The following is a 17,281-nucleotide window of genomic DNA, read 5'->3' as shown; positions in this document are numbered from 1 at the left end:
CACTTCGACTCAGTCGCTAACAATTTAGGATTTGTCTTCACCACTCAGCTGAAACTGTTTTACCTAAGGGTACAAATGTCCTAGTCATCAAATGCAAAAGGTATTTCAAAATCTTCATCTTCATCTACCTCTTTGTAACTTTTGGCATTCTTGATCACTCCCCCTCTCCTCCCTTGACTTCAGAGATGGTTTCCCTTGTATTCCTCTCTCCCTATCTCTTCCGCTGTTTCCTTATGCATTTTTTCAACCCTCTAACCCCAATAATTTGTCCTTGATCTGCTTCTTTCAACACTTTCCCTCAGCAATCTCATCCATTGCCACAGCTTCAACTGCTACTTCCAAGTAGATGATTTCCAAGTCTGTCCTGAATTTTCTTTTGAATTTTAGACCCATATCTCCACCTGCCTACGAGGCATTTCTATCTCCTAAACTGAATTTACCATTCCCCTTTAACCCACTCCTTCTGATTTTACTGTGTCAGGACTATAACCATAACCTCTCATTCAATCCCAATGTTCAAAACTTTAAGGTTATACTTGACACTCGATTTTTTTTTACCTCTTATCCAATCAGTTCCCAAAGTCTGTGGATTTCATCTTCACAGTATTTCTTGCATCTATCCTGTCCCCTGTATCCACACTTCTAACATGTTCTTTAGAGACCCTCATTATTACTAACCTGTATTACTGTGGAAGGGAATGAGTAAAAGAGAAAGAGAAAAAGAATAATATTACCAGATCTTTCTAAGTAGCATAGTCTTCCAGCCATGCTTCTTCTTCAAGTCCCAGATTCCCAACTAGCCCTGGCACGTGGTCAGGACAGAAAAATTCTTGCTTGTGTTCAGGACAGGAGCCAAGCAAAAAAAGACCCCCCCCACACCCCCAGTTCTCACTTCCCCCGGCTCTTATATGGCCAAGGATGTTACGCCTAGTTGGCTTTTTAATTGGGCAGGCCAGGTCCTGTATATGGACATCCAGGCAACTAACTATGCCACACCACCCACCGCTTATCAGGTCAGGGATTTCTGCCCACCCATTCATTTAAGCCAGTGTTTCAGTTTACCATGCGGTCTCCCCCTCCCATGACTTGATGTTCTTTCTTAATGCAGATGTGCCAGCTAATGGGTTCTAGTTTTCTGTTAATTTCACACGTATGACAGTATACACAATAGATATCTCAGTACAGATTTTCAGGCTTAGAGATCAGTTTTCATAGAAAAGATTAGTTTAGGAAGAAAAAAATGGTGAAAGAAATCAAAGTCACAGTTCTGTCAGCTAAGTGCCATAGTGTATAGTGTGCTGGATCTGGAGTCAGTAAGACCTAAGTTCAAATCTTACCTCAGACACTTACTCACTGTGTAACCTTAGGCAAACTTTGGTCTGCCTCAGTTTTCTCATTTGCAAAATAGATAATAATAGCATTTGCCACCCAGGCTTGTTGTGAGGATAAAATGAGGTATTTTATAAAGCTCTTTATAATATATATTTAGTTTATAATAATATAAATATTTTAATAAATATATACTTTAATATTATATATTTCATAAATATATAATATAGTTTAATTTTAATAAATATATACTTTAATAAATTTTAATAAATATAAACCTTATAAATATATACCTTTAATAAATTTTATATATTTAATAAGTATATACTTTAATACATTTTATTTATTAATATATTTTAATAAATATATACCATATAAATACTAGTTATTTATACCTCCTTATACCTAATACTAGTTATATATACATCTAATTAAGTTATTTTATATCTATTTATATATAACTTATAAATATATAAAGTACTATATAAATGCTGATTATTATCATTATTTTTATTATAGCTGATGAAGGATAAAGAAAATCTATAGGGAGAATGTTTAGAGGAGACACTATGCATTTAGGGATCACAAAAGTTGTTAGAATTGCACAAGATTCTAACTAATTAGTTAATTCAGGTGAATACAAACAGGAAAGAGATGTGGAAAGATAATGGGAATCAGTAAACTTGGGTAGGAAAAAGTACATCTTTATTCTGATAAAATTGGTTGTCTTCACAACTCTATGCATTTTATGTACTTAAAAACATGGTTCTGAGAAGGGATCTATGGCACAAAATACGGTTTAAGAATCCCTGTCAGAATATTATTGGGGATGTAGACACTAATCAATAACTCTAGTCCAACTATCAATAAAATGGAATTAGGTCTTAATCAATGATACATGTAAAACCCAGTGGAATTGATAGTTGGCTCTGGGGGTTTGGGAGGGGTGGGGGGACAGGGAAAGAACACGAAACATGTAACTATGGGAAAATATTCAAAATTTAAATTAAAAAAAAAAAACAGACATGGACGTTGGGATCGAGGCCACTGTTTGGAACTAGCTATCTTCCATTTGGGGGGAAAAAAAGAATCCCTGTTCTAAAGGCAATTCCCACATAGAGTAAGAGAGCTGAAGATGACCTCGAATTTGCTCTCAACTCCAAGATTCTATTATTCTGGTATTCACGAGACAAAGTGTTTCACATGGCTTTTCCACTCGACATTTAAATTTCTTGTTGATTCAGACCTTCAATTTTGACCTTCACAGGCGATGAGGAAAATCAGATTGCAGTAATTAGAATATTGTAGTAACACCATTTAAAACTGTGGCTTGATTAGTTCATTAGCTTAGCAAACTATAATTTCAACTACTGAGAATTTAAAACTGATTTCATTTTAGCTATAAGATGTTATTCTTTCTTGCCCCCTAAAGATAACAGAAATATTTGTAATGTAAGATGTTGAATTCATTTAGAACACTAGGGTATATTTCTTTGAGTAAATCCTTGTTATATTTCCATTTTTAGTTTATTTCTGGAAATAATTTGAACTGTGTGACTCCAAAGTTATAAATAACTGTCATGTTTAAACTCTTGCTGAAAATATTAAAATTTTTCTTAAGGGCTCTTTTTGGTTATGTTCCTTTTAGTTATTTTCATTTGTTAGCATTATTTTTTCTTATATTTCTTAATTCTTATAGATATTCTTCAGCAGTGTTTTTATTCCTGGACTAAAGATATAGAAATACAGGCATGGATTGGTCTTTAAGACCAAAAAAACAAAATACATAATTTTCAGAAATTGGATAAGGGATTTTGTTTGCAGCCTAGAAAAGGGATAAAGATTACCATCTGAACTTGATGATTCAAATTTCTCTTCCCTTGCCAAAATTAGCCCCAGATCAATACATTAGAACAATGATTATCAAGAAGCTAACAAAGCAAGTAAACAAGAATATTTTAGATTCCAAAGTAGACATGTGAAAAAGAGAATGCATTTCACTAAGCAACAGTTCCAATTTCCTTACATGAGGAATAATGACCTCAAAGTTAAATATTGGTATGGATGACCAGTGAAGGTTTAACTGTCATTTTTCCCTTTGAGATTTAAAAAAAAAAAAAAAAAGAAAAGAAATGTTTATTTCTCCAGAATATAGGCAGGCTAATAAGCCTGTCTTAACTGGTCTCTGAATTCTTTCCAACTTTATGTTGCTTTGGCAGACTTAAGCCAGAGGATCACAGTTGTTTCTGAGTTTGAACACCAAATCTTAATATCTTACTTTACCACCATATGTTTAACACTAACATCTTTGTCTGAATACTTAGGTGGTGAAGTAAGTAGAGCCCTGGGCCTGAAGTCAGGAAGATTCATCTTTTCTGAGTTCAAATCTGGTCTCAGACACTTACTAGCTGTGTGACTCTAGATGAGTCACTTAACTCAGATTTGACTCAGTTCCTCATCTGTAAAATGAGCTGGAGAGGGAAATGTCCAAGCACTCCAGTATCTCTGCCAAGAAAACTCCAAATGAAATCATGAAGAGTCATGCAAGACTGAAAAATGACCAAACAATAATCGTCTATTGCATGGATTCTGCTAAGAATATCAGAAACCATGTCAAAGTATTGATTTTTATGAGGGGTGGGAATGTGGGGAATCACTAATAACTGCTAGGTAGCATTTATATAGTACTTTGGGGTTTGCAAACATCTTATAAATATTACTTCATTTAATCCTCATAATAACTCTGGGAGGTAAGTACTATTATTATTATCAAAGCATGAGATTTGGGACATTAATGCATTGCTGGTGGAGTTGTGATCTGATCTAACCATTCTGGGGGATGATTTGGAATTATGCCCAAAGGGCTTTAAAATACATACCCTTTGATCTAGTAATACCACTACAGGGTCTGTATCTCAAATAAATTTTTAAAATGGGAAAGAACCTATTTGTACAAAAATATTTATAGCTGTTCCTTTTGTGGTAGCAAAGAATTGGAAACTAAAGAGATATCCCACAATCGGGGAATGGCTGAACAAATTGTGGTATATGATGGTGATGGAATTCTCTTGTACTGTAAGGAATGATGAACAGGATGATTTCAGAAAGAGCTGGAAAGACCTTAATAGACTGATGCAGATTAAAATAAGCAGAACCAGAACATTGTACACAATAACTACGATTCTGTGGAATGATCAAATGTGATAGACTTTGCAACTGACGGCAATACAATGATCCAGGACAATTCTGAGGAATTATGAAAAAGAATGCTCTCCACCTCTACAGAAAAAACTGTGGGAGTAGAAATGCAGATAAAACATAGGTTTTATCACTTGTTTATTTGGGTCTATATTTTAGGGTTTTGGTTCTATAAGATTATTTGCTTACAAAAATGAATAATATGGAAATGTTTTGTGTGATAATACATGTATAAAACCCAGGAAAAAAAAGCATGGGGTGGTGAGAAAGATCACAAGTTATTTTTGGACATGTTGAATTTGAAATGTCTATGAGACATATAATCTATTCCAGATGTTCATGGGGCAATTGGTGATGTGAGAAAGTTAGCCATGTGAGAATGAAGCTTAAGAGAGTTTGGGACTGGATAGATAGATCTGAGATTCAGACTAGAGATAACTGAATCCAGAGGGATTGATTAGATCACCAAATTAAGAGAATGTAGATGAAAAGAAAAGAGGCCCCAAGATAGAGCATTGGGGAATACCAAAGTTAGTGGGAAAAATGAAAATCTCACAAAGGAGACTGAAGAGCAGTCAGGAAGGAGAAGCATGAGAGCCAGAAAGGGAGAATAAGTGGGCAGGACTCAGGGGACCAGATGAGACTTTTTTGTTATTTAAGGATGGGGAAAATATGGGTGTGTTTTTGGAAAGTAGGGAAGGAGCTGATATATAACAGAAATTAAAACATTACCAAGAGAATGAAGCTGACAATAGGGACACTGTTGGAGATGGAAGGTGATCAAGGATTTGACAGCTTGTTCCCCACCGCCATTTCCAGATTCACTTTACCACCTTCACTCAGCAAACTCTCCTCCTTTGAGATTTATACTATCCAAGTTTATTTCCTAATTCATATTTTATGCTCTACAGGACAAGTAATATTCCAACTCCTCTATCACAATCAGTAAAGTATGACCAAAATGATGCTTCTTTTGTATTTGTATTTGTAATCATTCAGTGCCAGAAAGGGTGGTCAAGGATGCAAGAGGAAGATAACAGGAGGGAGCCAGGTCTCAGGGATTGCCAGAAGAAAATGAGAAAGGGAGAGGCTTAGAATGGAAGGAAAAGTATTCATTAGGGAGCAGGTATTCCAAAGAGCACATTAGACGTACATAGATCTGGAATGGGACAGTGAGTAGGGAGAAGAGTAGGTTTGAGGTGTATGGAGGTAAGGAAGCAGGCAGCTGGGGATGGGGAGCAGTATTTGCCCATCGTTGTCCTGGAGGGCAATGACTAGGATGAGGAAGTAATGAAGTGGTGCGGATTAGGCTCTCTGTTAAGGAATGAGCCCAGACTACCATTGATAGAGGCTGAGTGAGGCAGATGATTAATAATAGCAACCACTTATATAGCACTTACTATGTGCCAGGCAAACTGTGCTGAGAGTTTTGCAGTTATCTCCTTTAATCCTCACATCAACCCAGGGAGATAGGTGGTTGGGATATCGGGTTGATACAGGACCAGCTTTGTAGGTTTGGGTATTTGCGTCCTATGTGTAGATATGAAGGTAGCCCATCCACGCTTCTTTGCATCTCCTATTGAAGACATTATCCTGGTAAAGCTAGTGTCAAAGACAGAATACCCTTTTTTCCTCAGTATCTGAACTCTACACACACACAATGCTTTGTGGGGTAGTATTTGGGAAGCACCCACATCATTATTGTCCAGTTTCATTTATAAGCCAATCAGTTTAGATGGCTTCTGAGAGCAAACATTTTCTAAGAGCTTTGGGGTATTTACAAAGAAAAGGCAGGTATTCATAAAAAGTATGAGTCACCAATTGCTGATCTCACTTCTCAAGTGAAATCCCCAGAAAAAATGCCTTCAAAACAGCCATAGTTTTGGGAAGCTTATATACCTTTATGGATGACAGTTCAGAAATGGCTTGATGAGATTTCTGCCCCGAATATTGATCTCCATAAGAAGTCAAGATATGCTAGATTTACATCACAGGTAGATGCAGACATTTTGTTCCAGCTTTTATATGCCTTTTCCCTTATCAACTCCCAACTCTCACAATAGAAGAGTATTATTTGCCTCATTTATATTTGTATTTTATAACTTACAACTGTATTTTAAGTAATCAATAAATGCTAAATGATGTTTAAAAATAATTCAATGAGACAAGAGAAATGGTAAAAATGCTTTAATAGAAAGTTATTTATGTGGACATAATTTTATAAATATTAAAAATCTAAATAATTTTACAATGAATGTGTTTTTGTAATAAGCCAATTTTGTTGAGACTTAATGTTAACCAGGATAGCAAAAGACCTGAACTTAATAAAAGTATAAAAATAATTCTAAAAATTAAAAACAAAAACAATTTGTTGGTCTTTAAAAAATAACACTGATTTGTAATATTTCTTAAGTTCAGTGATACGTACAAAGTATACTCCAAAAATATCTGTTGAATAAATGTTTTACATTTCCAGCATCATTTAACCTAAGTTGGCTAAGCTGTACATTTTTGGTCATGAATATATATAAAATGTCATGTGAACATCTATACAAAAGGCTCATTGTATTTTAAACAGAAAATAGAATAAAAGCATGTATATCTCATTAAAACATTAATGTGACATAATTATATGACATAATTTCATAAATACAAAATGAAAGCTAGACTTGCAATACATTCCTTTTTCTCAAGATGGTTTTTTTGCAGTTAAAATAATTAATTCAAAAACTTATATAAATCTTACATTCCTATTTCTAAAAATATATTCTTTTAGAAGTTTTCAAATTGCACAGTAAACTTTATTGAAGTTAATGAATTATTAAAAATCAAGTACCAAAATTTAAAAGTGCTTGAAATGCTTTCATCTTGTCCCATCTTTTTTGCTATGTAGAGACAGGTATTTCTCATTTTATTGCAAACCATATAATGGAATTTCAAACTTGAATTAAGATAAAAATTTACTCTGTATTAACTAAAGACCGAAATTTGTAAGGGGAAGTAGATCTGTAGCATATTCACTTTTGTGTAAGACTAGAGGACAAAGCCCTTTAAGTAATGTCTCCCCCACTGCCATGATTCATTTCTGGGTCAGTATAGCATTGGGAAGCAGGCCTCTAGTTGATGGAACTTTCAAGAGATACATCTCTAAGGTGTGCTTCTCCACATTCACTTATTGCTGCCCACTGTTTTTCCTATTGTACAGGAAAGTAACATCATCCTTTCAGGGGAATATGGTTGACAGGAGTAAGACAAAATTCCATCAAGCCAGCTCCTAATTTAACTCTACCAAGAATTGAGAATACTATTATTTATAACATAACTTTGTCTTTGAGACTTTGTGCAAAAACAAAAGGAAAGGTGATTCTGACTGGAAACTTGAATTCATATCAAGTATCTATGAGGTAGAAATAATTTTCTTCCTTTCTCTCTCCCATAAATGTTTCTTACGGTAAAAACATTTATTCCACAGGAAAGGGCTCCAAAGCTTTTTCTGCATTCTTCCAGTTGTGAAAATTCTCTTTGTACCATTCAACTGATATGAAAAAGAAAAAAAAAGAATTTTAATTTTAATTTTTTTAAGCACATAATGCTTGAAGGTTATTGTGCTAACTGCCATAATTATTTACTGCCTTTAAAAAAATTCTTTATATAAAAAAATTAGGGGAAAAATCAACTTGCTAAGTATTTTTTTTAATTATCTAGCATTTGATGTGTTTCCATATTATATAAATATATGTGTGTATATAATATGCAATAGATACATACTGTGTGTGTATGTGTGTGTCTCTTAACCTATCCATCCCCAAACTGGGAGGTGAGTTGTCCAATTATAGGAGATAGTATTATTCAGGGGAATTAGGAGTAAACTAAAATTTATAAGCACTTTTAATAAGTTGAAAAATAGTTCAAAATGATTTTGTTGAAATTTTTTTAAACCAAGTCTTCAAAAGTTATTTTTTTTATTCTCTCCATTAACCTGACATTTTTTAAAAAGTGGGCTTTTTCTGAATTCTGCATAAGTTATTTCTTAACTAACTACTGTAAGTCCTGAACCAAGATTCTTTTATGTCTTTGGGTGCATTCTATCTGTAACAATAAGCATAATGGCTCACACACATACACACATTTTATTTATTTATATATATGTGAATATATATAACACATTAGCATCTGCAAAATACTATACATGGCCTCAGACACTTCCCAGCTGTGTGACCCTGGGCAAGTCACTTGACCCCCCATTGCCCACTCTTACCACTCTTCCACCTAGGAGCCAATACACAGAAGTTAAGGGTTTAAAAAAAATATAAAAAAAAAAACAACCCACTATACATGATCTCCTTTGACTCTCATGAATATCACAAGGAGTTAAATCTACAGGTATTATTACTCCCATTTTACTACAGAGCAAAGTGGGGCTCAGAGAAATTAAGAGACTTGTTCACAGTCAGACAGATAGTGACAAAAGAGAACTACTATGTTGCTGCCTCCACATCTCATACTTTCATTAGGTCATGTTTACTCCTTAGACAAGAATAAATATGCAAACTACAACATTTCCACAGAGAGTCTTATAGACATATAGATATGAACTTAAAATTGTTTATCTAAGAATTTTCTGAGATATATGGAATAATTCTTTAGTCATCTACTAAAATATTTAATGCTATTTTTAAAAAAACTTAAAAATCAGCTGAAAAGTTGATGACTAGTCCTCCTGATCACTGGGCAGAGTATGATATGTACTAAGGACTTTTGAAAGAATAGATTTTTTATAAGTTTAAATAAATGTAGTCAAGAAGTAATGGTCTCCCCCACTGACACTACTCTTTTCTGGGCCATTTGCAAAACAGTTTTGCAGAAAACAGGCACAGATCAATACCTCAGAATCATATGCCAAAATATGCCCAAAAGGACATGTGACTTAAATATAAAAGATAACATAAACAAATCAGAAGAACAAGGAAAAATTGGCCTTTCAGATCTGAGGCAAGAGGATATGGCCAATATGGGAATTTGCCCTCGCTAGACTAAGTATTTCTAATGAGTAGTTTTTTAAATTGTTCAATTGGGGGAAGGGAAGGAACACAAGGGAAAAATAATGTCTGCAAAAATAAAGTCAATTTTTAAATGCAACAAACAAAATTAAATTTAAAAATAAAATAAAATCTATTTTGGAGGGCAAGAGGATGATATCAAGAAAGTCACAGTATCTCAGCTTAATTTGGCTAGGAAGATGATTAAGGCACACAGGGAGAAAAAACTACTTCACTCCTCTTTTGCTTCTATTTTATCCATCCAGGGGAATGGTTTACAGGTAATGGTTATATGAAATAGCATGGGTAAAATACATCCCCAGTTACTAAAAACCTATAGATATGATTATTAAATCTCTGTTGGTCATCTTCACAGAATCCTGGTGAACAGGAAAAAAGCTGCAGGGCTGGGTAGGCCTAACATCCACATTTTCAAAAGAGAGGGGGAGGGGAGAGGAGGGAGATAAACTATTAACCTCATTTAATAGGTAAAATTCTAAAAAGGATTATTGAAGGAATAATGTGTAGGCACTTAAAAGGGAGAGGGGGATGTATAACAGGAAGGTCCTCAAAAGAACAAATGACACTACAAAAACCTTATTTCTTTTTTTTCAACAGGGTTACTACATAAGTAAATCAAAACAATGATATAGACAATCAATTTATCATGGCCCACTAGAGAGAAGACTAGCCTCAGTTAGGAAGCCCTGGGTTCAAATTTCCCCTCTGAAACAAACTAGCTATGATCTTGGATAAATAATTTAACTTCTTAGTATCTCAGGTAACTCTTTTATTATCCTAAGTTACAGGACAGCTGCTGATCTGCACTGGAGGAGGGAACCTCCTCATGTCAATGAAGTCAGATTCCCCCAACCAACTTATCAAAGGAAAAAGGTTATAATGAGGCATCTGACAAAGTTGTAATGTTTAAAGTACATGGTGAATGACCAGACTTAAAATGTGGTGATTAATGAATAGATCAATGTTGGTCTGGAGGATTAGATTTAATTGAACATCACAAGTTTTGGCCCTTGGTCAGCTTCTGTTCAACATTTTTATAAATATAAATTTTATAAATGATTCTGGTGAAAACAGAGCGAACATTGAAATTATGGCTGCCATGAAGTTGAAAGGTCCTGCTAGTATGATAGATAACAGTTTTAGTACCCCAGAAGTTTAAGCTCATTATTCTATCCTTTCTAAGAAATAAAAAGATGAAATTTAATAAGGATAAATTGAGGATCCTACAGTTGGGGGAGGGAAGGGGAAAGGAGAGGTATAGTATGTATCCTTTTATCAAATGTCTTTTTTTTTTAATCCTTAACCTTTTTGTCTTAGAATCAATACTGTGGCTATAAAAAAAATGATAAGCAAGATGATTCAGAAAAAGCTGGGAAAGATCTGCATGAACTTTTGCAGAGCAAAATAAGAACTGGGAAAACATCATACATATAACAGCAATATCACACGATGAACAACTGTGAAAACTTGGCTACTCTCTGCAATGCAATGCAATGCAAAAATCTCAGACAATCCTGAAGAAATGCTATCTACCTCCAGAGAAAGAACTGCTGGAGTTGGATGGATGCAGATCAAAGCATATTATCATCAATGTTTTTACAGTTTTATTTTGGGGTTTTGGTTTTTATGAGCGTGCTCTTACAATAATGATCAATATGGAAGTGTTTTCTGCATGATAAATAAATATATAAGAAGATATTTATACATACACACACAAAAAGAATCAATAATATGTATTGGTTCTGAGGCAGACAGAGAAGCAATAAGGGATAGGCAATGAGGGGTAAGTGACTTGCCCAGGATCACAGTCATATTAGATGTCTTTAAGCAGAATTTAGATGACAATTTGTTGGCAAATACTATAGCATTCTTGTTTGTGCAGGGATGTATAACATCTAAAATTCTAATATTTTAATATTAAAATCTAGTTCTACAGTACATTGCATCTTCCTTTTCTTTAAATTCCTAACCCAAAAGCCAGAAAAAAAATATATACTTGTTTTCTTTATTCCTTCTTTCCAGGAAACTTTAGGTCTCCATCCTAAACCATGCATTTTTTCTGATTTCATAGGATATCTCATGTCATTGGAAGGTCTAAAAAACAAAATTAACAAAAAAGGCATTTAAATTTAAAATAAATACAGAATTATCAATTATAACTTCAAGTGATATAAAATGCCCATGATGACACCATCATGAACTCAGAATCTGAAGTACCATTAACATTCTTGATATTTTTTAAATCAAAAATTTTTGGATAAATTTTGGTCAAAAATTTTCCTGTGTTTGCTCATTTATTTATGACCAAAAGACTACAATTATTGTCCAAAGAGTTAAGTAAAAGAGCAGGAGTTCTTAATGTGGGGATCAGGGACCTATTGTAACAATATATTTTATGCATGTAAGAAAACTATTCTAAAAAGTACCCCTTTACTAGAAAAACAAGCACTAAGTAATGAATGTTGCTATGTTGATATAAGCTCCTCCTGGCCTCCACAGTGACTAGTGGAAGAGGAGAAAGTCACAGAATGCTATGCATCAATTCTGTTTTAGATAATCCAAGAAAGATTCACAGTGGAGGTGAACAGAATGTAACATTACTGAAAAGGGTAATAACAGAAGTGGTATAAAGGACATCATAGTAAATTACCATGATAATAAAAGAAAGTTGTTCTTGAGGGAATAAGGAACAAGATAACAACAATCTGAGCAGTAGATTGGTGTCTACAAAATACAAAACAAACAATAGGAAGGTCTTTATTATGTTAGTTAGATCCCTGTACACTTTATGGAGAATCATGGAGCATTAACCGCACAGAACAAGGCTATAAAGGTGTTGCAATCTGCTTTGAGAGAGGTGGTATCCATACCAATGAAATCACTGAAATCTCAATGTGTCCTCTGAAACCTCAAAAGTGTATATATATTTACTAATAACTATATGAAATAGTGTAAAAACAGTAGAATAAACCAGAGCAATTTTTGTGTAAATTGTAATGAATGTTTTCAGTTTCTAAAAACTGGCAATAGTGCAGAAATCTGTAATGTGGTCAAAGAGCATTAATGAGACCACTAAAATTAACAAAGATTTTATCCAGTTCACCATATTCATCTCTCTGATCCACCTTTCCTTCCTGACTTTGGCTTTTATGGCACTATACTTTGCGGAGTCCTCAATCTGTTTCTTCAGGGTCTCCCTTTCTAACTAATTTTTCAAATTCCTCTCTCACAACCTTTTTTTATCCACTCTCTCTTCTCTCTACTCAAACCTGATTCTCTGAGTTCCTTTACAGAATTTTAGAGTTGGAAGACACCTACATTAGTAGTTAAGTAGTCCAACCTCAACCTAAAAGTATTTGCTGCTATAAAATATCTGATAGTCAACCATCAGATGGATCAACTAGCCTATTTCTGAATGCCTCTAATGAAGGAGCCCTTGCTATCTCCCAAGGCAGCCTATTCACTTTGAGGCAGTTCTTAGAATCAGGAAGCTATTTCTCATTTCCAATAAATTTGCCTTGTCATTTCTATCCCCTGCTCCTAGTTCTGCTAAAAGGACCAAAAGAGTCTAATTTGTGTGACTGATCTTTAAATACTCAAAGACAACTATCATATCCCAAGCCTTCCCTTCTACAGATTTATCTAGTTTCTTCAACCTTTCCTCATTTCACATGGACTCAAGTCTCTTCACCATGCTGGATACCTTCCTCTAGACACCTTTCTAAACTTATGTCCTTAAAATAGGGAGCCCAGGACTAAACCCAATACTCTAGATGTGGAATGAACAGGGTGGAGTTCAAGTTCCTTATTCCTAGAACCTATGCCTCTCAATTTAGCACAAAACCAATCTTTATGAACCAGACAAAATTTTGTTTACCTGGGATGATTAAACTACCTAAAAGAAATCAGATGACTTAAGTCCTAAAGTTTTAGGATTTTATAAATATTAAAGACTTATAATTCTTTACCAATATTTTAACCCATTTCTTACCTATCATCAACATAATCAACCCAATTTTCCATTTCAGATTCTGAATTGGTCTCTTTGATCTGTCAAAGAGAAGGATTTAAGTCAAAATATAACATAGGAGAACTCAGTACATAATTAATTTTTAAAAAAGGACACACTTCCAAAACAAAGACAAAAGTTATATTCATAGTACAAAACATCTGAAACATGCACTATGTGTATACCCTGAAAAAAGTTGGATATAGGAAAATGAGAGACACATTGCTTTTTAACTCATCTTCAATTCAAGTACAAAAGACTATTTTTTTAATGTAAGGAGGAAAAAAATCTGATTGGTTTTTGTTTTTAACTCAAGTTTCTCCCTATTATCAAATAAGTATCTGTAATACAAAGGTGTGACTTTAATATCTATAATATCTTCTATAAATACACTTTCACGTGGTTTATTCGAATACTCATTTTTATATTAATTCCAACAAGTCGGAACTCAATTGTAAAAATTCCTTTTATAATATATACTTACCAATTGTATTAATTCTTTGGCAAGTTGTGCAATTGACATCTCAAAATTGGTTCCTATGTTATAAATTTCACCTGGTTTCCCTTTCTTTAGAACAGTGAGAAAGGCTTCCACTACATCAGCAGCATAAAGGAAATTTCTTGTTTGGAGCCCTGAACCATGAATGCAACTAAAAAAATTAAATAAAATTCAGTAACTTGCCATAACTTAATGAACACTTTTACTATAAAATGCCTGGATGTTGATTCATTGGGGAACTAGATATTTTCTTGAGTTCCCTACATTAAGAAAGAAGCCAGGGGGGGCAGCTGGGTAGCTCAGTGGATTGAGAGCCAGGCTTAGAGATAGGAGGTCCTAGGTTCAAATCTGGCCTCAGAAACTTCCCAGCTGTGTGACCCTGGGCAAGTCACTTGACCCCCATTGCCTACCCATACCACTCTTCTTGGAGCCAATACACAGTATTGATTCCAAGATGGGGGGGGGGAAAGGGAGAGGGAGAGACAGAGAGGGAGAGAGGAAGAGGGAGAGAGAGAGGGAGAGAGAGAGGCAGAGAGAGAGAGGGAGGGAGGGAGGAAGGGAGGGAGGGAGGAAGGAAGGAAGGAAGAAGGAAGGAAGGAAGGACCTAATATTCTAATGTTAAAGACCTCCTCCCATTGTGAACTTATAAGTCTTGAATGACTATCCCAGGTTTTTTGAAATCACATCAGAATTCCAGAACACTCCTTAGGGTCTCTTGAGAGATACTCATCTATCTATTTTCATATTAGAAATGTTTACTACAAATTCATCCAGTTCTGTCTATAGAGAGAATGTAAAATTAAGTTATAGGTAAATAGATGGTCAAATTCTGATATTATTGATTGAAATACATTTGAGAACTAAATTTAACCCAACAAATTATAGTTGATTCCTGAATTCCAAACAGAGAAATAATAAGGGACAATGACAATTAGTGGCAACTATTATCGATAATTAATAAAAGTCATAAAATACCAACATGTACCAAGAATATAGGGGGAGAGAAAATTTAAAAAAGGGAAATTACATACCATTTTCTGTTGTGTTGCAATAAAGATATAAATTTTGGAATAACCTAAAAGGAATATTTACCATTATTTCTGATTTTAGAATAAGGTCACATTTTTCCATAAGATAAGCTGTTATGATTCCCTTTCAGAGGATTAACATCATTATGTCTGCTACATAATTAAAAGTATGTATTTGTATATGTAAAACATGTATTTAAAAAACCATTCTGGGGTTGTTGTTGCTTTTTCTGTGGTCAATCCATGAAAAGGCACTATTATACACCTTCAATTTCTTGGAACTGAACATCCCTGAGACTATATCAAAACACTGATTTGTCCCAGATAATAGATAGTAACTACAGCATATCCTTTAATATGCCCAATTTTTGTTGGACAAAAGAGGAAAAAAAAAAGGCTTCTAAAAAGTTTGAAGATACGTATTTCACAGGATGCTACCCATAAATATGGTTTCTTCTAACAAATTTATTTCTGAATTTATAATAAGTCAAAGAAAGATAATGTATAGGGCACAAAAAGAAATTGCTAATCAATCTCTAATGACTGCAAACTGTCTTAAATTTTATATCAAATAAAATATGCTAAGTTTAGACGTTAATCTCTGTCTAATGTGTCTAACCTTATATTCAATATAGCCAATACAACCAACGTGAGAATTTAGGGTTCGACAGCTCAGAACCTACTTTAGGATCCTTAAAACTAGAGCAGATACTGGATGCCCTCAGCACTTCAACTGTGCATCCTCTCATTATATCTGTCAAGAATATGGCAATAAAAGCAGAGAGAAAAATAACAGTGAGTTTCTGGACATGAACTAATTAGAAGCAATTTATTTTTAACATTGAAAAAGCAAAACCATTACTAGAAATATGTTAATTGGAACTTAAACTAACCTTTTCTGGATATTGATGTGGTCCATAAACATTACTGCTCCGTGTGATAACAACTGGAAACTTCAAAGGATAAAAGGTGCAGTTATTAAAGAAGTACTGTAAACTTAAGGCTTTTTTAAAATAAAGCTAGGTATATTTTTTAAAGGTATCTGATTTTAGGTCAATCTCTCTGCATATTACAAATCAGTAAATGTATAAACTGCCAAAAAGGAAACTGAGGCTGAATGAAATTAAGTGACTTGCTGGAGATCTGAACCTAGCTCCTGACTCCAAAAATCAATGATCTTCTATTACAAAACCAGTCCTCCAACCAAATTAATGTTTTACAAAATTAATAATACAATCCAAAATCGAATATGTTCATTTGGAGTTTTCTAAATAACTATGTAGCAGTAGGGAAATGCTTCTAATTGAGTTTGACATCACTCTTCTACTACACACTGTATTTTTACATGTGCTACAAGTCTAATTTTCTAGGAAAAAAAGAGAAAATAAATACTGTTCTTTACTCTAAAATATTTGAAGGCAAATCTTTTCACATATGAAAAATCATCTTAGAGTTCAGAAAATAAAGGCCAGAGAGCAGAGAGGAAAGAATGCTGGTGGTAAAATACAAAAAACAACAAACAAACAAAAACCAGGGGAAAAGTAGGCTCCTCTCAACTGGGGAACAGATGAACAATGGTGGTATATAAATATAAAAGACCACACTAGGACTTAAGAAGTGACTGAATGAAGAATCCTGAGAAATTTGTGAAAACTTGTATGAACCTATTCAAAGTGAAGTAAGGAAAACCTGGAAAACAATTTATATAATGATCACAATTTTGAAGAGATAAACACTGAAAGACTTCAGAACTAGTGGGCAATCATGACTTTAAGATAGTAATGGTGAAGCATGTCTAATGCTAATAAACGACAAATGCAAAATGAGGTACACATTCTGTGGCATGATCAATATTTAACAATACTTGTTACAATTTAAACTCTGAGCCTCAAGTCGCTATCTGTAAAATGGGAATAATAATTCCTCTAGTACCTATAGTACCTACCTCACAGGGTTCTTATAAGAATTATATGAGATGGTATATGTAAAAAAGTACTTTAGGGCATAGTACTCTATCCATGTGGATATTTATTTTGTGACAAATTTATTACTATGAAGCATAAAAGCAACCATCTACTAAACAATAAGTAATGTACAAAGGGCCTCATTTTATTTTTTCTTTAAATGTTATTAAAACAATATTAAGGGGGCAGCTGGG

General features: G+C 34.0%; 1 protein-coding gene across 1 annotated transcript in view; it reads right to left on the bottom strand.

Moving 5' to 3' along the window:
* Positions 1 to 6,734: 6,734 nt before the first annotated feature.
* TGDS (TDP-glucose 4,6-dehydratase) overlaps positions 6,735 to 17,281 on the bottom strand; it is a 35,020-nt gene continuing 24,473 nt past the window's right edge. Inside the window, exons 7-12 of the mRNA XM_044667231.1 lie at positions 16,017 to 16,076; positions 15,127 to 15,170; positions 14,081 to 14,246; positions 13,579 to 13,637; positions 11,584 to 11,681; positions 6,735 to 8,062 (exon numbers count right to left, since the gene is read on the bottom strand). Coding sequence (XP_044523166.1) covers positions 7,989 to 8,062; positions 11,584 to 11,681; positions 13,579 to 13,637; positions 14,081 to 14,246; positions 15,127 to 15,170; positions 16,017 to 16,076 — 501 coding nt within the window. The 3' untranslated portion in view covers positions 6,735 to 7,988. The remainder of the gene's footprint in view (positions 8,063 to 11,583; positions 11,682 to 13,578; positions 13,638 to 14,080; positions 14,247 to 15,126; positions 15,171 to 16,016; positions 16,077 to 17,281) is intronic.

The sequence above is a fragment of the Gracilinanus agilis genome, chromosome 3 (assembly GCF_016433145.1).
Source record: "Gracilinanus agilis isolate LMUSP501 chromosome 3, AgileGrace, whole genome shotgun sequence".
NCBI classification, from domain to species: domain Eukaryota; kingdom Metazoa; phylum Chordata; class Mammalia; order Didelphimorphia; family Didelphidae; genus Gracilinanus; species Gracilinanus agilis.
The sequence above is the reverse complement of the archived record's forward strand: the minus strand, read 5'-3'. Positions and strand labels throughout refer to the sequence as shown.